This window comes from Solea solea, chromosome 2 (assembly GCF_958295425.1).
Source record: "Solea solea chromosome 2, fSolSol10.1, whole genome shotgun sequence".
NCBI lineage: Eukaryota > Metazoa > Chordata > Actinopteri > Pleuronectiformes > Soleidae > Solea > Solea solea.
In genome coordinates, this window is record NC_081135.1 from 34051359 (window position 1) to 34070867 (window position 19509).

At 41.0% G+C, this 19509-nt stretch overlaps 6 protein-coding genes across 9 annotated transcripts in view; 3 read left to right on the forward strand and 3 right to left on the reverse strand.

Annotated features, from left to right (window-relative positions):
* Positions 1-110: 110 nt before the first annotated feature.
* On the forward strand, positions 111-5033 carry ormdl1 (ORMDL sphingolipid biosynthesis regulator 1). Its single transcript, XM_058654825.1, has 4 exons — positions 111-269; positions 1591-1770; positions 3222-3373; positions 3836-5033. The coding sequence occupies exons 2-4, from the start codon at positions 1597-1599 to the stop codon at positions 3969-3971; spliced, it is 462 nt and encodes a 153-aa protein (XP_058510808.1). The 5' UTR covers positions 111-269; positions 1591-1596; the 3' UTR covers positions 3972-5033.
* On the reverse strand, positions 4624-8630 carry adat3 (adenosine deaminase tRNA specific 3). Its single transcript, XM_058654822.1, has 2 exons — positions 8536-8630; positions 4624-6315 (listed from the first exon to the last, which is right to left on the reverse strand). Exon 2 carries the CDS (start codon positions 6296-6298, stop codon positions 5252-5254), a length of 1047 nt encoding a protein of 348 aa, XP_058510805.1. The 5' UTR covers positions 6299-6315; positions 8536-8630; the 3' UTR covers positions 4624-5251.
* On the reverse strand, positions 6582-8636 carry alkbh6 (alkB homolog 6). The gene is made up of 2 exons (XM_058654823.1): positions 8536-8636; positions 6582-7825 (listed from the first exon to the last, which is right to left on the reverse strand). The coding sequence occupies exon 2, from the start codon at positions 7818-7820 to the stop codon at positions 7116-7118; it is 705 nt and encodes a 234-aa protein (XP_058510806.1). The 5' UTR covers positions 7821-7825; positions 8536-8636; the 3' UTR covers positions 6582-7115.
* A 165-nt stretch (positions 8637-8801) lies between these two features.
* Positions 8802-13365, forward strand: osgepl1 (O-sialoglycoprotein endopeptidase-like 1). The gene is made up of 7 exons (XM_058654821.1): positions 8802-9226; positions 9893-10280; positions 10368-10572; positions 11031-11179; positions 12116-12246; positions 12332-12403; positions 12761-13365. Exons 1-7 carry the CDS (start codon positions 9015-9017, stop codon positions 12843-12845), a joined length of 1242 nt encoding a protein of 413 aa, XP_058510804.1. The 5' UTR covers positions 8802-9014; the 3' UTR covers positions 12846-13365.
* A 663-nt stretch (positions 13366-14028) lies between these two features.
* Positions 14029-18484, reverse strand: fkbp7 (FKBP prolyl isomerase 7). The gene is made up of 4 exons (XM_058654824.1): positions 18202-18484; positions 17330-17481; positions 15328-15455; positions 14029-14267 (listed from the first exon to the last, which is right to left on the reverse strand). The coding sequence occupies exons 1-4, from the start codon at positions 18414-18416 to the stop codon at positions 14106-14108; spliced, it is 657 nt and encodes a 218-aa protein (XP_058510807.1). The 5' UTR covers positions 18417-18484; the 3' UTR covers positions 14029-14105.
* Positions 18485-18933: 449 nt separating this feature from the next.
* glsb (glutaminase b) overlaps positions 18934-19509 on the forward strand; it is a 34668-nt gene continuing 34092 nt past the window's right edge. For all 4 annotated transcript variants that reach the window (XM_058654815.1, XM_058654816.1, XM_058654817.1 and 1 more), the window contains exon 1: positions 18934-19347. In XM_058654815.1, the coding sequence (XP_058510798.1) occupies positions 19046-19347 (302 nt within the window). In that variant the 5' untranslated portion in view covers positions 18934-19045. The remainder of the gene's footprint in view (positions 19348-19509) is intronic.

Genomic DNA, 19509 nt, shown 5'->3' on the forward strand with positions numbered 1-19509 from the left:
AACATTTTTAATTTGAACCAGAAAATAACCGCCTGGTTTGTGTTATTTTTGGAGCGGGAGGCACTTGGGCCTGAGAAGCCAAACCAGGGAGAATCAACGCACCACAGCGATGCCCTGAAACCGCTTATACTTCCGCTCGGGTCGGGTCACTGTACGCATACGTACGACGTGTTGTCAACCGCGGCTCTGGACACTTCCACAGGGGGATAAACAATTTCTCTCCATAGCATCTCGCCTCTGTAAATACTCCCCACTGCTCGCTGCTACCTGTAAGTCAGCAACGCTGCCTGTGTTTGTGTTTTATTTCACACTTTTACCCACATACGCAAACGCCATTCACGTTTGCCATCTACGTAAAGAACTATGCGGAGATTGGTAGATCGGTTCGGGCTACGTGCTGGAAACGAATAGCCGCCGAACGAACGTTGTATGTGTTCACATCCACAAAGTTTGCTACCATAGATGTAATTATGAACCAGACAATACATATATTCCGTACGAGAGCCAGATATAAAATCAGTTTGCTCTCTCGTGTTTACTTAGTTACGTCAATAATCCTGCAGGTTGTTGTTGCTACGAATTACGCAGCAAATAGTCGCAGCCAGTGACTCTTCATTTGGGTGTAACTTCAGTCAAAAACCTGTTTACGGATTGTGTCAATGTGCAAATACTTTTACTGAAGTTATGGTTATCAGACGTGAATTGAAAAATATGTTAATTTATGTCCATGCACTGAGAGCAGAACCTGTATCTCACATCTTCATGTAGCATTCGATTAGCATATTGTAAACAGTCCTAAAATACCATGTCCTCGTTCACTGATACATTAAACACTTACTTTATTAACAACATACTCCTGTTATGTAACATAGTAAAACTGGCAGTTTAAACTGGGGTGTTTGTTGGGAATGTGAAGTTTTAGGTCATGATATCCATAACAGCTGCAACTTAATCTTTGCTCCCTGTTCCATCCATCCTGGCAGCTGAAAGCGTGCCACGGGGTAAAGTTCAGTGGGATTACTCAATATGTTGTTGTTTGTCTGAGGGGAGAGCAAAGCGCTGTGTTGGTAGGGGGTCTTATCATTTTGCTATGTTAAATAAAGGGTTATGGTTTTTAGATGATTGAAGAATTTAGAGCCAGTTAATGTCAGATTAGAGAATAATACCACAGGCGATAATCTGAAATGTAACATTCTCACAGGGCTGCAATGAGGCCTGCAGTGAATAATCAAATAATCATTTATTTGTCAAATATAAAATGAATTGCAGCTTTTTGAATGTGATGTTCCATTTCTTTGCTCCTCTATGACGGTAAACTGAATATCTTTGGTTTCTGGACAAATCAAAAAATAATCTACATGATCATGTTGACGGTTGGGAAATTTGATATTTTAGACCGTTATCCCCTTTTTTTTATCCCCAAAGCAACTAAACAATTAATGGTAAATGAAAATTAACTTTTATTGCATTTCTACTAAAAAAATATTATTATTAAGGTGTTACTAGCACAAGTTCTTTTAAATTAGAAAGAGGGAATAAATGATTGTACATGATAAGCTGTTGTGTAAATACATTTGTTTGCTCTTACAGACCAGAATGAATGTGGGTGTGGCACACAGTGAGGTGAACCCCAACACTCGGGTGATGAACAGTCGAGGGATCTGGCTGACCTATGCACTTGGTGTTGGAATTCTGCACATTGTGCTCTTGAGCATACCCTTCTTCAGCGTGCCAGTGGTGTGGACTCTTACTAATGTCATTCACAACTTTGTAAGTTATGGTCTCACGCTGTCACTCTCAAAACCAATGACATTATCACCCAATCACAACTCAAAACATCCAGCCTTTTTGTTCTTATTTATCTCCTGCCGTGCCTGTTCTTGTGTGTGCCTCTATTTTGAGGAGGCTGTGCCCTGTGGCTGCCAGACATGTGACTCATTATGATAATGTGTTCGCTCCATATAAGGTCTGTAGACAAAACTGAACTTTCATTGTTACATGGCTTGCAGGGAAACAAAGACAAAGTCAGCGCGTGCATGTGTGAGACACACCATTGAGTAGAACGAGCTCCAAGCAGTTTACAAGGATTGTGCATCTCAGCCAACATGGAAGGCTATTAACAGTAACAACTCAGGTCATATGTAGCCCATTATTTAACTCACAATACAACAGCTGTGTGCTGATTATGCCTCAGCGGGTCAGTTTTATTACCTTTCTCTCTGTAATGCAGCTTTTTTTAAAGCTGAGAAAAGAGGCGGTCCTCACTGCTCGTGAGATTAGGTTATTTGTTGGTGAATAAAGCTTAATTTCTACCAAGCAGTACAGTACAGTGCAGTTCAGCTCACCACAGTTCAGTTTGGAATGGTTCACCCTGATCTGGCTGCCACATAAATAGCTTGTCATGTCAGTGTGACACAGTGTGGCCTGCAAATGAATTCCACAAAGAAAAGAATGTGATACAGTAAACAAAGGGTGACAATGGAGAACATTCAGCATTATGTATTCTTTCTTCTTGGCATGTGGTCCTTTATCACATGAAGACAAGCTTTCTCTCTGTCGTCACATTGGAGTGATGATTATCTGTGGACAAATTGATAAGACAGCAGTCAGCCTTTGTTGTATTGTTTCTGCAATAAGCATTCTGCAGTTCAGACTTAAGAAGAAGAAAAACACAACTGTAGAATGGGATTTATAGTCTGAAGTTTGTTGTTTTTGTTAAAGATTTGGAAAGGGAACAACTAACCCAAGCGTAACTAAACCCCTAAACCTATTTTTTTCTGGTGAAAATCAGTGTATATGGGTATTTAATCATTTTATTTGTTGAGTCGGGTGCAGATCTGCACAGTTGTGAATATTATTGAAATTATACATATTTTAGCCCACTCTTTCATCACTGGAACACCCTCTTGTCCAATCAGCACAAGGCTCGTTATCCCAGACTCCTCCCCCTGGAGCAATACCTTATTAGAGCAGCAGCAACTTAGTGTCAGATTTCACTACCAGACCACGCCCCTCACTCGTTCTCCCTCAGCTCTCAGCCTTACTTCTTGGCATTTTTCAGGTATGGGCAGAGTTAGCTGCAAAAGAGGGAATTTAATTACCTTACCTTAAAAAATACTACTGTCATTTTAAATAAAAAGCATAAAAATTGAAACGATTGGTCTTGTGATCTATGGGTAATTACTTCACTGTGAACTATATATTTGTTTCCATCTCTGTAGGGAATGTACGTCTTCATGCATGCAGTGAAAGGAACGCCTTTTGAGACCCCCGACCAAGGAAAAGCCAGACTTCTTACACATTGGGAACAGCTCGACTACGGCGTGCAGTTCACCTCTTCTCGAAAGTTCTTCACCATCTCACCGATCATTCTGTATGTATTAAATATCATCAGATTCTGTCTGTCAAGCAATATGGTCAGACTTGACTGAGGGAGCGTTTGTGCGTGTACAGCTGCAGTGCAGGGGCAGACGGGAGCAAGAAGTGAACAACTGGGGATTTTAAACCATAGAATGCACTTCTGAAAGTTTTAGAGGGCGCTTTTTTGTGTTTGTTTTGTTAAGCTGTTTGCAGCTTTACACGCACAATTTTGCTATTGCCTCCGTCTGTCTGGACATAAAAACAAATCATTTCCTGTGTGTGTGCAGTGTGAGAGTGTTGCCGGGTGACATGAGAACTAAACGCCACTATACTGATAAACACAGAGAGAGTCGTGTGGAGCATTGTGTGAACTAATTTGACAATGGTTTGAATTTAACAGATATATATTTTTATGTAAAAGTTATTAGTCATTCCTTTAAGCGCACGTTATGAGTCTCTCTGTCTTCCTTTACAGATACTTCCTGGCAAGTTTCTACACAAAGTACGACACAGCACACTTCGTCATAAACACTGCCTCACTTTTGAGCGTCCTGATTCCCAAGCTCCCGCAGCTACACGGAGTGAGAATTTTCGGCATCAACAAGTATTAAGATATGGTAAACGCTGTGTCTCATAGAAACCGAAGTTAATTCCCACGTAGTCTGTATCGCCCGATGTGTGTACCAAGTTGTACAGTTTGTGTAAAACGCCACCGTTGTTGTCAGAGTCGTTGGGCCGAAGATGAAATGTTTCCAAACCATGAGTATGTTTGTAGATGACAGGATGCCATATGCATTACAACCTTATGTGAATATTTAATGATGTATATTTGGCCTGTATTGACCTGGGCTGGCCCAGGCATTTTTCAGGCATTTGGTTAAGTTCAGGTTCTTTTTTTTCCTTTTTCTTTGCCATCAATTCACACGGCGTTGAGTACGACTTTGTCTCTACCAACAAAGTTGTCCCCAGTGTATTTTCCAGAGATGTTTACTCCCTGAGGGTTGGAGCCTGTGGCTCGTTATTACACTCTAATTTTGTAATGGGCGTCAAAACTTGTTTTTGTGCTGAGCAAAGAATGGAATCATACTCTTTTGTTTGCATGATTTCCTTGGTATGTGAATCATTTTCCCACTTGTAACTCAGTCAAAACAGGGCAGTGTTTGTTTTTTTTCCCCTTTGTACAGTTTTATTTGTGAATGTTTTGTTCTGTATGATAAAATAAAAGTCCTGTATATGGAAATAAGACAAATGGTGGTCGTTAGGTCAAGTATTAAGTAAGGGAAGTCTGTGGTTTATTGTGATAAAACCCGTGTTAACTGGATACCACTGTTTGTGTGAATGAATATTGTAACAAATCAGAAGGGCTAACATGAAGTTTCATTCATCTAAAAATGTATTTTATACAACGGTTTCAGTTGTACAAGAAAAATCATTGTGTACATTTTTTAAAGGTTCATCAGTTAACAAAAAATGGCTGTTGATCCCAAAATCTCAACATTTACAAAATGTATTTCTGTGTTTCTGTTCGGATTTCAATCCACTTACCATGAGTTAAAAGATAATTTATTAAACAGTAAAACCAAGCTTTTTTCATCTGGACACTTGTACGGAGAGCAGCTCTGCCTTCTGTCTCTTGCAGCAGCTCTTAAAAATAAAAAAATATTTGCTGTGAACATGTTGTATGCCCAACCAGGCTCCAGTTTCACTGATATTCTCTCTCTATTGTCTCCAGTTTAAGCTTCAGTAAGAAATTTGAGACTGACCAATCGTGGCAGAAATTATGAAAAATTTAAAATAACTGCTTTTGTAAAAACATGGGCACATTGGTATGTTACTGTTGGTAACTACAACTCAGAATCTTCCAGCTCCAGACTCACTGACTGGATTTATGTTACTCTCCACTTTGCTGTTGTTTGTGGTCGTCCAGTCTGTTGAGATCCTCACACTGTGTGCTCAAGACTCCTTTGTAGACCTCAAAGTGATGGTTCAAATCTTTCAGGGAGTGAATTTTGAACTTGGTCCCTAATGCCCCATCAGTAGAGGTAGTCCCATAGAACACACGGCCAATCCGGGAGTGGACCAGTGCCATAGCGCACATAACGCAAGGTTCTCGTGTCACATAAAGGTCATAACCAGTGCATATGTACGGCTGAGAACTCGCCTCTGCATCCGGTGCATTTTCATGTGTATCAAAGTCTGGTGGAGTAAATCGACAAGCAGGGTATTTGTCAAATGAATAACAGCCGGCACCTTGACTGTGAGCCACGAGGTCAATGCAGACCATGACCGCGTGGTGAAGGGGGTGGTCGCCTCGGCAGTCGTGACCCACTGCGATGACCTCCTGCGTTGCCCGGTTGACGACGACGGCCCCAACTGCCTCCATCCCCATCTCCTTTCCAGCTTTGGCAGCAGTGAGAGCAGACATCATGTACTTGTGCATGTTGGCTTTCTGAGATGGACTGAAGAGCTCTCCTCTCAGAGCGACAGTCACCTGTTTGTCTTCGTGAAAGGAGGTGGGCCAGTGTTTGTTCACCAACTCAAACTGAGGTCGGGTCAAGGGGGGACGAGAAGGGACCTTCACAATAAAAGGCTCACCTAATCCATCATGTTTTACGCCATCTGAGGACAGCAGGGAGTCGATGCTGACTATCTTTGTTTTTGGCACATCGCTGACCAGGCACACGAGGACTTCCAGAGGATGAGGGCTGCCCTGCGCCTTGCACGCCCGCACCCTCTTGACGTGCTGAAGGCTGTTCAGTGGGTAGAGGCTGTTGAGCTCCCTGATAAGTCGAGATGTCTCTTTCTTGTTGACAATGGGTGCAGCGAACGCCTCTATCAACTCGATGTCTTGCGACTGCTCGTCTGACAGTACAGGATAGGCGATCCAGGAGTCAGTGTCACACAACGACCCTTTCCAGCGCTTCACCTGTGGCTCCATTGTTTTTTGGTGTCCTGCTGAGAAATATGATTTCACACCAAAGTGTGAAACAACGTTAGTGTTTTGTGATGACAAATTTAACTCTTCTGCAGCTTCATCACTCACAGAATGAACAAGACAGTTTGTTACAACTTCAAGTGTGACAGTGAACCTATGAGAAACCCATTATGTGCCACTATATGAATTGATACTCTTTGTTGTATCTTTTATCCAGAAGTTTCAAAAAACACCAACATTCTGCATTTGGATTACAATTGATTTGGGAAAAATTGACACAAATACATATGGTGCAAAGATATTTTAGTAAAGCAGAGAACATGTTTTAAAAAAACATACATTTAACCAACTTATAACAAACAAGTATGGAATTGATCATTCAATAAGAGAAATAGATTCACAAACATGTAGCAGAGGCTGATCATCATTTCTGGTCCCTACTAGCCAAAATTGCAACGCTAGATTATACATTTCCAATGGTGCAACTTGCATTTTTTACTTCCTCAGACTGGATGTATAGTACGTAGTAACGTCCCATTGAATTTAATCTTCAAGGAAATGTGATGACATTATGTATGCACTACATGTTCAAAGTAGCCTGCCCGATTGACTCTACTGTGAAGTAAATCAAGATAGTAAATGACACCAAGATCAATCAGTATAATTATAACATGTCTATTATAGATAGTGTGTTGCGCCAAACATGTTGTATCAAGTCAAAGTTGCTGTTGGTGAAATCTTTAGTTACAATCTATGTTATTCTGACAAACTCAATTATGTTGTGGTGTAAAAACCTATAAGGGCAACACAGAGTCTTTCTTCATTTCCTTCCCAGGAAGAGTTTTGTCTTGATGACTTTAGGCACATGTCGTACAGTCAGCGACACTCTGGTGTCCCGTGTCATTATCTCCCCTGGCATGGCCCCAGCTGCTGACAGGTTCACCACCTTGTCTGTCAGGGTGTCCTGATCGCATGGTCGGATGCCATGAAGGAGACGCTGGTACATTTCATCCTGCAGGATCAAAAGACTGCGTGGCTTCACCAGCAGGGAGAACAGGTAACGGTTCTCCTCTGTCTGTGGGGCGTCATTTTCCATGCTGCTGACCGGTGTGTAGAAGTCAAGGAAGGTGTGAGAGCCCAGGCTAATAGTGGTGACAGTAGGGTGGTAGAGAGGGCCGTCCTCATGAGGCATAATCCCTTCTCCTTGTTTATACTCATTCACCAACACATGGTTGGCTGTTTTCCCACCAAATGCACCAAGAGAGGAAATTTTCTCACAGTACGTGTGGAGCCAGTCTGGTATCTTCTCTGCCACCATGCCTTTGGGATGAGGTAACCCTCCCCAGTTTTGTAGTCTGCGTCCTGACAGCTGAGTCCATTTAGTCTTTGGAGACTTGTAGACCTGCTGCAGAAGATAGGACTCCTCATCCTCTGATATGAAATCTGGGATGTAATACACTGTTGATGGAGCACCATGTATGACAAACTGCTTCATTTCCTCCACAACACAAGTTGGGTGTTCCATGTCTCCTTTAGAAAAGTCAACACAATACTCTTGTTAAAACCCAACCTCATAACAGCTAGTGCTGGCAAAGCTCCATGGTTAAATATTATTAAGTATAACAGCCACGTTTGACAGCTGCTATGGCATTTGTACTTGGTCTGAGCTAAAGCAACGAGTAACACCTCAAAATGGCTGCAGTATAAAGGGCCCATAGTATTTTCATTGATTTTTACTTCTGGGTGAAAGTTGAAAATACAATTTATTTGTGTTTCCAGACGTATATATTAACAGAAAATGACAAACACTAGCTCACACGTGGGACGTAAAAACATTAAGTGTCCACGTGCTATGAATATGATATCGATATGTGAAATCTTTGGCACATTGCAATATAGTTCGTGATATTTAATACTGGCCAATCCTAGTTTATGTGTATGCTAATAGCATAAGCAAACTTCAGCTTCCCCAAACCGAGTAAAATAAGAAAAAGCTAGCGACAAACTCAGCCTACGATCATTTACAAGTTCGCTGACACATGTAAAATAGAAATGACCTTGTTCCTCTGAAAAAAAATAAAAATAAAAATCCTAAAAGCATTTTGTCACTATGGTGAGTATTCAGAATTACGACATTTCTGACACACGTGAAGGCAGCAAAGATCACTCGTTAACAAAGTTTCCGGGCGCATACATTTAAAATTGATGTAGTACAGCCAAGATATAAGAGCAAATATTACCTTTGTTTTTAGATTAACACTTTGAGGAAAGAACCATTTGGTCAAAAATGCTGACTTATCCTCTGGACTCCATGGTTGTATATTTGTGCACCGAACTAAAATGTCCCCCCCAAAAAATATTATCAAAACCGTTTGTAATCAGGTGGACCATGAGATGTTTTCTAATGAGTTTAGTTTACAGTTATTGTTAAACCCTGACTTTTAAGATCTTTGTTCTAAATTTAAGTAATTTATTTGGGGTCCCAAACTTGCCTTTGCACGGATTTATTTGCACGAAACACGGCCGGATGTCATCAGAGCAAACCGGAACAACGCCATGCTACTGTCATTGGTTTGTTTCTGTGAAACTTGAAGAGGTAGTAGTGGAATTATTTTTCATTTACGTCCTCTATTAGGTTGATATTTATTGGGGACAGATGTGAGGTGACCGTGAGTACTCGACTGTTTTAACTTGAGGTGACAAGTAAAGGTTATTGACCATGTTCTCCTCCAAAGTGGGTTGTGTGCAGAGGCTGTTGCAGTTGAGACACACAGCAGTTTGCTTCTCTGCTGCCTGTGGAAAAACAGCCTCCTCTTCCACACTGGTTCTGGGCATTGAGACGAGCTGTGATGACACTGGAGCTGCTGTGTTGGACGAGACAGGTGCAATACTGGGAGAGAGTCTTCATTCACAGAAACAAGTACATCTGAGGTGAGCGACTGAAACTGTTTTCACTTATCAAGGGCAATATGTAGGGCTGAGACTGTGATCTGAGATCTGGGTCTCCACTCACAGGGATGGCACAACGTGATTTAAATGCAAATTGCAATAAAAAGCATAAAAAATGTATCTTATTTGTGATTAAATAACTTTTTACAAGATCATTTGAATTCAGCTGAAAACATGAATGTTTAAGAGCTACCAAATACTGGTTGATTCAGCAACAAACCTGCATGTCTAGTTCATTCCTAACGTCAAATGTAATGTTTTAAAATATGTTTTTTACTTTATGTTTAATACATAGTTTACTTTTTAACTTAAGTGTTGCAAATTAGTATCCACTAGAAACACTATGGTGCATGTGTTGGACAACTGTTAGCAGTACTGTCTAATTGTGTCTGTTCCTATAAAATAAACCATAAATAAATAAATAAAGTGGGTAAAGTCCCTAAAACTACTGTTTTACTTTAACAAAATCACAAACATTTCAGCTTTTTCACAAGTTATACATTTTTATTCAAGAAAACTATGATCATGAAATAATTATATATGTAAAGTCTTTTCAATTCCATTCACCATCTCCCCCTAAATTGTTGTTTGAAAGCTTCTGATTTAACGGTTTGAGTTGACATCCATTCTTCTTTTCAAACTCTGTAGGACTGGTGGTATCATCCCCACAGTAGCACAACACCACCACAGAGAAAACATTGAGCGTGTGGTCCAGGAGGCATTGGACAGAAGTGGTGTGGACCCGAGCCAGCTCACAGCTGTGGCCACCACGGTGATGCCAGGCTTGGCTTTGAGCCTCGGCATCGGCCTTGAATTCAGTCAGAGGTTTGTGAGGCACCACAACAAGCCGTTCATCCCCATCCACCACATGGAAGCTCACGCACTGACAGTCAGGATGCTGCAACCTGTTGAATTCCCCTTCCTGGTCCTGCTCGTGTCTGGCGGTCACTCTCTTCTCGCCGTGGCCCGAGGAGTTGATGACTTTCTGCTTCTGGGTCACACTCTGGATGAAGCTCCTGGAGATACACTAGATAAAGTAACACTTTTAAAACTAAAGCCCACCTATTGTTGCTGATCATGTTGCCCAGTTTGAAATATATTACGTTTTTGTGTGGACTCCCAGGTGGCGAGACGCTTGTCCCTCATAAAACACCCACAGTGCTCCAGTCTCAGTGGAGGACAGGCTATAGAGCTTTTGGCGAAGAATGGCGACAAGACAAAGTTTCCGTTCAGGACACCCATGGGCCAAACGCACGACTGCTGCTTTTCTTTTGCCGGATTACGTACTCAAGTTAATATGGCGATAATGAAAAAAGAGGCAGAGGAAGGTACAGTATAAGGTCTTGAGAGTGACCACCTTTTGTCTTATGTCTTTCTGTGGTTTATTGTTGTGATCTATGTTTTTCTTTGAATGTTATGTTGAATTATGTTCTGTGTCACAAAGGTGGTTAGATCACCATGGCAACTTACTCTGCTCACATAAACTGGTGCCACACTTTACTACTCAGCCTCTCAAGACATGGTTTCACCATTCTTGTTGATTTAGATGCAGATGTACCACCAGAGACACAAAAATGTTTGTTAATCAATGACCTGAGCTGATCAAACCCATCTCTTTTTCTTGTGTCTTAGTGTAACATTAACAAGTGACACACATACGAACCGTGAGAACTGTTTGTCTGGGCAATGTTTAGCGCTTTTTTTGTTCAACAGTAACATGAAAAGAAAAAGATATTCATTCCTCACTATATAAAAATGTAGTGACTTTCATTTCCTCCCTCTGCAGGTGTAGAAGAGGGGACTTTACTGTCATGTGTGGGTGACATCGCAGCTGCCACGCAGCACACAGTCGCCGCTCATCTTGCAAAGCGCACACACCGCGCCATCTTGTTCTGCAAGGCAAAGGGCCTGCTGCCATCTAACAGTCCCACCTTGGTCAGTGAGTGTGTCACTCCACTTTGTATTTTACTCCATGAATGAAAATAAGACTGTGTACTTTGACCTTTTGGAACAAAGTGAGAACACTGTACTGTCGGCAAGGGTCTTAATCACTAGGTAACTTGGTGGAACATCAGTAAATACTGTATACAGTATAACTTGGGTCCTGTTTTTACTCCTGTTCTCTTCACACTGGTTTAATATCATCACCTTGTGTGCAAGCATCCTGAAAGACCCTAAACACAGCTCTATTAAATAACAGCTGTAAAGGGACTGTAATGGTGTAGTGGCTTGTAAAAAATAGAGAATGGAGTCTTCTTTGTTGCCACTCCGGAGATTCAAACTGCCAGAATAAGATCCAGCAATTCTCAGAGTAAAGCTGAGAATTGCTGAGAAAACTTTTAAAGACTATGAAATCATCACACAGTTTGCTCCAGTGACATGAAGTCCACCAGAAGTTACATCCTGTTTTTTAAAGACAGTTTTATTTGAGTTCTTTTCTTATAATCAACAAGACAGCTTCAAAGTAGACAACATTTTGGGGGGGTTATTGATCAGCAATTCCATAATAACCTTTCAGCAGTAAGTAATTTGAGAGAGAACTACACTTCTGCACCTGCTATTGCTAATTCTGTCCCGTCATGACAGGTTTTGACCAAGTAAAGGGCAGTACAGAAAGACATATACCTTCTCCAGCATCTGCAACAATGTTCTATCAGATACCTCAAAAGGGAGAGATCGCTGAAAATGTTTACTTCTTCCTCTATGAATAACTCAAGTATACAGTGCCCGGCTGTTTGCACCTCAAAGATTGCAATAAGGACAAAATTAAAACATTAATTTTGACAGCCCTAGAAGTACCGCAACAAGGTGGATTTTTGTTGTTGGTGTAGAAATTTGATGTTTTTAACAACTCTTTTCTTTTTCTTTTAGGTTCTGTCTGGAGGAGTTGCAAGCAACCAGTATATCCGAAAGGCTTTGAGCGTCATCACTGAGAAGACAGGACTGCAGCTGTTCTGTCCTCCAGCCAAGTTCTGCACTGACAATGGAGTCATGATTGCGTGGTGTGTGACTGTGTGTGTGTTGTAAGTGACAGTGAATCTGATTTTATGGCTGGATTTAACACAGAAGTGTTCTTGTTCGAACCAGGAATGGCGTTGAACGCCTGAGAGAAGGGAAAGGAATTCTGCCTCCAGATGTGGATGTCCGCTACGAGCCAAAGTAAGTCACCGACGACTGAAGATTTATTTATGTTTTTTATTCACGTTTTAATCACTTCAACATGTTAATTGTACACACAAATGCAAATGCTAGGGATGTGGTGTCATTCAGAATCCTCAGGAGTGAAGATCAGAAGCAAATTATTTCTCTTAAAAGTCAGTTAACAGTTAAAACACAAAGAAAAACTGAAAAAGGCAGCCACAGAGTATTTATACAGTATATTAGTCACCAGTCACCAGTAACGTTCCTCTTACAATGTAAGCCAGAAAAGTTTGGGAAGTGAAAGTCAACCAAGATACCAAAAACCCCACACACATTTCCATTTTGATTAAAATCAACGTAACTGCTGTTTTCCAGGGCGCCACTAGGTGTCGATATGACAGCAGAGGTGAAGGCAGCAAAGATCAGGTTGCCTTCAGTCAGGATCAAGATCCTCAGCTGACAAGACTGCTGCTGCTTCTGTCCTCTGCAAAGCAAACACTCCTGGATAACTTTCCAGGTTCAAAGCATATATACTGTGTATACCCTTATTTTAAGTATGTTTTAAAGCTCATTACATATTTATTTATGAATAAATGTGTCTTTTTTTTATTAATTTGTTGTTGCGTCTTTTAAGTATGTCACAAAATGTCCTGAAATGTAAATTTATGTGCTTTTCTAGTCTTGATGTAATTGTGTCACTAAATTGTGACAAAATCGCTCGGCTCACAAAAAAAGAATTATTATATTCAATCAACAGAAATGTTCAATTTAATGTATGTTTATTGATATTTAACATTCTGGTGCAACACTGCAGGTCAGAGGGCAGAAAACTCTGACTCGGAACCATGCTGTCGACGTAAACCATCTTCTCGGATTCTCACATGACAGTCATCATGTTACAGTTTCTAACCCACTGACTCGACTACATTGTGCGAGGTTGTGGTTTGGCCCCTGTGCTGCCAAACCACAACACAATAGAATGACAAAAAAAAAATCCCCAACAGTTTGAGGAAACATGTTAGATACTAAGATTGAGTGTTAAAATAAATGACGGGTGGTGGAAAGTGGTTTTGAGAGTTTGTAAAGTTGCTCTTTAATTCTTTAACCGTTTTTTTGAAAACTTAAACTTTGTACAAATGAATAATGACAATGTTTATTTTAACTGTCAAACCAGGTCGCAGAAGTACCAAAATAAAGAATTAACATTTAGATTTGACAGGAAGGTTCCGGTACATGGGTTTTCTCTGGTTTCTTGTCCAAAAACATGCAGAGGTTAACTGGACACTCAAAATTGACCGAGTGTAATAGTGAATGGTTGTTTGTCTATATAGTGACTCCGTGAATGGACTGATGACCTGTCCGCCTTTTGTCCTATGTCAGGTGGGATTGGCACCAGCTGCCCCGTGACCCTCATGTGGAGGATAAAGTGGTAGATGAAGATTTTTTTAGCTTCTTAAATGTGAATATTTTCCAGCTCCTTTGCTCCATATAACATAGAAATCATCAAAAGTGAATCATTTTGGTTTGTGGACAAAAACAAGACATTTGAGAAAGTCATCATTTCCGAGGGCTGAAGATAATGGCATAAGGCATGCAGAAGTGAGATATAACATCAAACACAAAGAGACATCTAACAGTGTAAGAACATTTGAGACATTCATGTTTAATTGCATATCAAACTGACCAGAGGTTAATAACGACTACTCATCAGATATTGACACTAGAGCTCGTCGTGTCCATAAATATTAAACTCCTTCGCACTGATCAGTCCGTCGTTGTCCTTGTCGCTCTTGTAGAAAATGTCGGCGATGATCTTCTCGTAGTGGGGGTCGTCGCGTGGCTTCCCTCCTTTTTCATATGACATTTTCAAATGTTCTTTTATCTGAAAAGGACAGGAAAGGCATACCCGATTAGTCACGTAAGCACAATAACTCACACATACAGTAATAGATTCTGCCTTTGCTACACTCAAGTCTTACAGGCTCCTGTTCGGCTCTTCTGGCAGTAAATCACTGTGGTGATACATGATATTTATCTTAATGTGCAGAATTCAGATCCAAATCAGCAATAGGGAGCATTGTATTTATACATTTCTCACCCAAGTTTAATGTGTACCACTTTACAACAAGGATTTATTTGTGGTTTAACACAACTGTAAAAGACTATGTCTGTTCCCTCTCTAGGGGTCGTCACAGCAGATGATCCACACACTTGCTCAGGTGCACCCCAGTCCACAGAGAGCCTCTCTGTGCAGCATAATAATGTTATGGTGAGCAACACTACATGGGCCTTCATGCACAGACTTGTTTGTATTATATATGGTAATTTAAACTTTGACAGTAACACTAATGGTGGTAGAAATGTATTAATATCTGATGAGGGTGACAGACAGGGAGACAGAGGATGTGCTGTGAATTCTGAGGCTTCACAGTTCTGATACATGTGGGCTCACTATTTGGCATGCAACAAATCTTTTAATTTGATGTATCATACATCAAATTTGATAACATTTAGAAAGTATTAATAACCTTAATTAATAGCCTAAATGTAAATATTTGTAATTATACTGCAAAGTGGTACAGAGAAGAAATTGAATATAATACCCATATCTACCCTCTTATAAGTACTTTAGGTGAGGGAGTCCACCATCATGTGTTGCCATATTTATACAGCAGCAGTCAGGGAGTGTGTTTCACATTGTGATGCAGAATCTTATTACTCAAATGAAGAAGAGCAGCATGATTTCTGGTATGTGAGGGCCACCGTAGTTCCCCGATGCTCTAGGGTACTGGAGGATTGAGTGGAGGAGTCCTCTGTTTGTTACAGTCTCTAACTAGTTTGACACAACTGGTGGGGGCAATATCGAGCTTTAGCCACTCGTTTTATGTCTGAGCTGCTTTTATATGATCATAGATAATTGAGTGACTGTGACTGACAGTTACCTCGGCCTTTGTGAGAATTTTGTCTGCGTCAAGGTCCATCTCTTTGAAAGCTTCCATGCTGCGCGGTCCTCTGGACACTGTGAAGAGCTCCACCTCAAACAGCACCGTAGCACTGGGCGGCACTGGGTCTGTTTACACCGGAGGGAAACAGATGATGACGGTGTGCATAAAGCCATAATCACCACTCAGGTGTAATAACTGGGGCCCCACTGATCCATCATTCATTAAAAATAAAAAAATAAAGCCCATGAGCCTTTTCACAGACATGAAAACCCAAAGATAAAAGCTCTTATTTTACACAATATTTTAAACAATGCAGAACACGTTGACTACTGAAATTGTGGCGTACATTTTCTAGATGTTTACAGTAAAATAAGATGTGCATTTATATTTACATTATATACAAACATGATACAGTTATGGTTAGTAATATTTGTCTTTTCCTTTTGGTTATTTACAATAACATGTAGCTATTAAAACATAAGGCTTGATACCAAATCCAGGCTCTAATAATCACGGCATTAATAACTTAGAGTTTACAGTTTATCATATACAATATGATGATTGTAAGTCGCTTTGTCGCTTTGCCATAGCCCTGTGCGTCAGGCACAGGGCTGTGGCACTTTACACCATTATTATCCGTTAAATATCTTCGTTTCTATGTATTATATTACGATTTGTCATCAGTTACAGTTTGTCAGTAATCATTTATCTTTAGTAAGATGCATAAACTCAAAGTTAAGGGCCAACTCAGCCTCATAGCAGCGTTTTTATAGTCCCTACAGCTACTATACAGTATTTAATCACGTTTAAGTTGTAAAAGTGATTTGATGCCTTAGCTTTGTCACTAAAGCAACATGCTTTTCAAGTGGTTATTTTGTTAATGAGTGCGGGAAAAAAGGGACAAACTCAGCTCAAAGGTGTGAGTGAATCTGACAGTTTGTGAACAAAAGCATTTCATCGTGTTAATGCAGATTCCCAGGTTAAGCGACACCATCAGAACATCAGCATGAACAGATTTGTCAGGAAAAATGAGTGTCTAGTCAAAGAAAAGTGAATTATTAGTCTCCCGAAAGTCAGTCAAAGCATGCAAGAAAGAAGAGCAGAGACCTTTGAACCTTTGTGCATGCTTTCAGGACATGCCATGGGCGGATGAGAAGCAAACGCAGTGAAGGTTGTGATGCTCTTTCAGTTAAAGTGCTGAAAAAAGAAAACAAGACAGTGTGACTGAGGGTGGTTCTTCCAACACAGAAACTATAATAAACAGTGCAAGTGACTTTTATTGACATTTTTCATTTGTAACTTGTTAATCACAGCTTACATGTCATACCGCTGCTGATTTCCACTGATTTTCTGCGGCCAATGACACATTTATCACATGATCCATCACAGAAAACATTTGGACATAGAAAACACTTTTGGTAACAAGTTCAAACTGAGTGGTGATGCGACCAAAACACATTTACTGTTTTTACGTAATGGTGCGTCAGATTTTAAGAAATTCTTTTAAATTCTGTCTCTTGCAATGTTTTCCCCAGGTTCTCAAGCTTCCTCCCACATTGAACATTGAATTGGATACGCTAAATTCACCGTAGGTGTGAGTGTGAAAGTGGATGGTTGTTTGTCTCTATGTGGCTCTGTGATGGACTGGCTAACCGTCCAGGGTGTACTCCGCTTTTCACGCTATGTCAGCTGGGATTGGCACCAGCGACCCCTGCGTGACCCTCATGTGGCGGATAAAGCAGTAGTAGATGATTGAGTGTCTCTTGCAAATCAACACACTGATCAGAATAACAGGCCTTCCTCTATATGATGTGTCCTTTTACTCATGCTGTGGGTTGGTAATGATAAGTGTGAGTGTCATAAAACATTTGATCAGCTCTATTAAATCTATCTGAGGCTGTCAAAAACCTTTCAAATCACATTATCTAGAATGAAACAAAATGCTTATTTTCATCCACTATCCTGTGTAAACAAACATCTGTCTGTCCAACCAACATACCTTTTCCCTTTTCTCCAAATGCCAGCATGGGTGGAATTGTTATTTTCCGTTTCTCTCCGGGACACATACCAGTCATCCCAATATCAAGGCCTTTGATGACTTGTCCAATGCCTAAAACAACCCACTGAGGATGCCCCGCTTTGTCTGAACGACTGAGGAGGAAATAATACAAAATAATACAAAACATCCCATTAGATTCACAGGGTATTATACGTTTGCATGAACCTGGGTTTATTGGAACAAACTTCCAGCGTAATTGGGTTGTTATAAGTAGATAATATTACTGTAATATCATGTTATTTTTCAACGTAATATCCAGGTAATTACTTAATAACAACACCAACATAATTGTGTTGAAATAAGTAGATAATATTACTGTAATACCATGTTATTTTCAAAGTAATATCCAGTATAATAGTTTGGTGAATAACTATAGGCTGTCAGTGTAATTACCTTTACATGAAAATGATTGTGATTTAAAAATATATATTATAAATATTTTAAAGTTATATCTCATCCTCTCTTATGTCACAGACATATTTCCATTGCTTTTAACTAAGCCTTTACTTTGTGATTGCCATAAATGACATGGTATTGACATAACATTACCTCCTTATTACCATACTGTCACCAGATTGTTAATGTAAACAAATAAAACCAAATATAGCATGGTAGGCAAAGATAAACAATTAACAGTTAAATTATAGACAGTGGCAGATCATTTTCAAAGGATTCAGAGACAAATGCATCATGAATCTAGAAAAGGTCTGTCTAAAAGCTGGATTAGAGTCACGTCAAAAATGTTTTTGCAAAGATCATCTTATGTTAAATGCAACAGGTTTTGTTTTGTGTGTTTTATTCAAATCACTGACCTGCAGTAGAACTGGGACCCATCTTTGGCGAGGTAGCCATCATAGTGCACGTTGACCAGATCTCCTTTCTTACTGGTCTGAGTGCACTCTAAGGGCTTAAACAGAACCTCGATCTTCACTTCTCCTTCCACATCATCCGCTGCGGTACAAAGTGACCACAGACAGAACCATGAGGAGACGAGGACGAGGACAGAGCGGGTCGGTGTTCTCCACATCGTGCCGTTGTGTGTGCAGTCGTGGCAACTTCTGAGGGCGACGCTTGAACGCCACGGTGGGGGGGCGTGGCCTGGAGCGGCTGCTGACGCTGCCCCCTTTTTTTACGTCTACATCACAGCTACGTCACGGGGGTTAAAATGGAGGCAAAACAAACGCAGGTCTTCTATACCTAGTGGTGTTATAGAATTAATGAAAGGCACCGGGAAGAACCGGGAAGTGGGAGGACTGTATTGTTTTTCCTCTGGAGGGCAGTATTTCCCCTCTCAGTGTACAACCTGCCGGAAATGATTATTAAAAGAAGAACACGCCACAAGTTAATTCAGAAGTCACTTGTCAAACCCCTCACGAGCGAGAGAAAAAAAACGCTGAACTGATTTACATGAACTCAGTCCAATAGACAACCTGAAAGCGTTCTACGTCACACAACACGCCGACCTTATATGGTTTTCCACCAATAAGGGCACAGTGGGCGGGACCGTGTGGCTATTTATTTCCGGATGTCGGCGCTGGTGAGTCATCTCCTCTTAGTCCGTCAAGGTTGTGATTGTTGTGTCCACCAGTCTCTCACGTTAACTCGCGTTTACCTGTGGATCCACCATTTTCTCTCAAACTGCTCCACAGGATTGAGATGTTACACTTTCGGTTCTCCACAGTGCTCAAGGAGTTGACTGAAGCTACCCTCAAACGTCCGCTGCCCGCCTGTAGACAGAGGTCCTGGTTGCCGACCCGCCACTGCCGCTTCGGCGCCGCCTCCGTTGGTGCGAGAGCTGAGTCTCCTCGGCTCCTCCATGCCGCTCCGCACCGGCAGCCGCTGCGCGCCGCGCCCTTCGCCACCCCGTTCCGCTCCTACTGCGTGAAAACGGATGGCGCCGTGGAGCTCGAGGAGCAGCTGAAGAAGGACGATAAAGCTAGCGAGGCAGCGAGTGAGAAGTAGGTTTCACGCACTTTTGCTGGTGAATTATCTGTTAATAACGTAACGCTCTCCCTTACAACACACACACACACTCTGACATATTCATATTAAGCTAACACGCGTTCTCAAGAACACGCGAGTACGACGACTTCAAAAAGGTAACGTGCGGTAACCATGTG

Bases quoted from the DNA above. Each gene is read 5' to 3' on its own strand.
- ormdl1 (XM_058654825.1), top strand. From the start codon at position 1,597: ATGAATGTGGGTGTGGCACACAGTGAGGTGAACCCCAACACTCGGGTG. The intron at 1,771-3,221 runs GTAAGTTATGGT...CCATCTCTGTAG, and splicing joins CTAATGTCATTCACAACTTT to GGAATGTACGTCTTCATGCA. The intron at 3,374-3,835 runs GTATGTATTAAA...CTTCCTTTACAG, and splicing joins ACCATCTCACCGATCATTCT to ATACTTCCTGGCAAGTTTCT.
- adat3 (XM_058654822.1), bottom strand. From the start codon at position 6,298: ATGGAGCCACAGGTGAAGCGCTGGAAAGGGTCGTTGTGTGACACTGAC.
- alkbh6 (XM_058654823.1), bottom strand. From the start codon at position 7,820: ATGGAACACCCAACTTGTGTTGTGGAGGAAATGAAGCAGTTTGTCATA.
- osgepl1 (XM_058654821.1), top strand. From the start codon at position 9,015: ATGTTCTCCTCCAAAGTGGGTTGTGTGCAGAGGCTGTTGCAGTTGAGA. The intron at 9,227-9,892 runs GTGAGCGACTGA...CAAACTCTGTAG, and splicing joins CAGAAACAAGTACATCTGAG to GACTGGTGGTATCATCCCCA. The intron at 10,573-11,030 runs GTACAGTATAAG...CTCCCTCTGCAG, and splicing joins GAAAAAAGAGGCAGAGGAAG to GTGTAGAAGAGGGGACTTTA.
- fkbp7 (XM_058654824.1), bottom strand. From the start codon at position 18,416: ATGTGGAGAACACCGACCCGCTCTGTCCTCGTCCTCGTCTCCTCATGG. The intron at 15,456-17,329 runs GTATGTTGGTTG...CGGTGTAAACAG, and splicing joins ATTTGGAGAAAAGGGAAAAG to ACCCAGTGCCGCCCAGTGCT. The intron at 14,268-15,327 runs GTAACTGTCAGT...TGTCCTTTTCAG, and splicing joins AAATTCTCACAAAGGCCGAG to ATAAAAGAACATTTGAAAAT.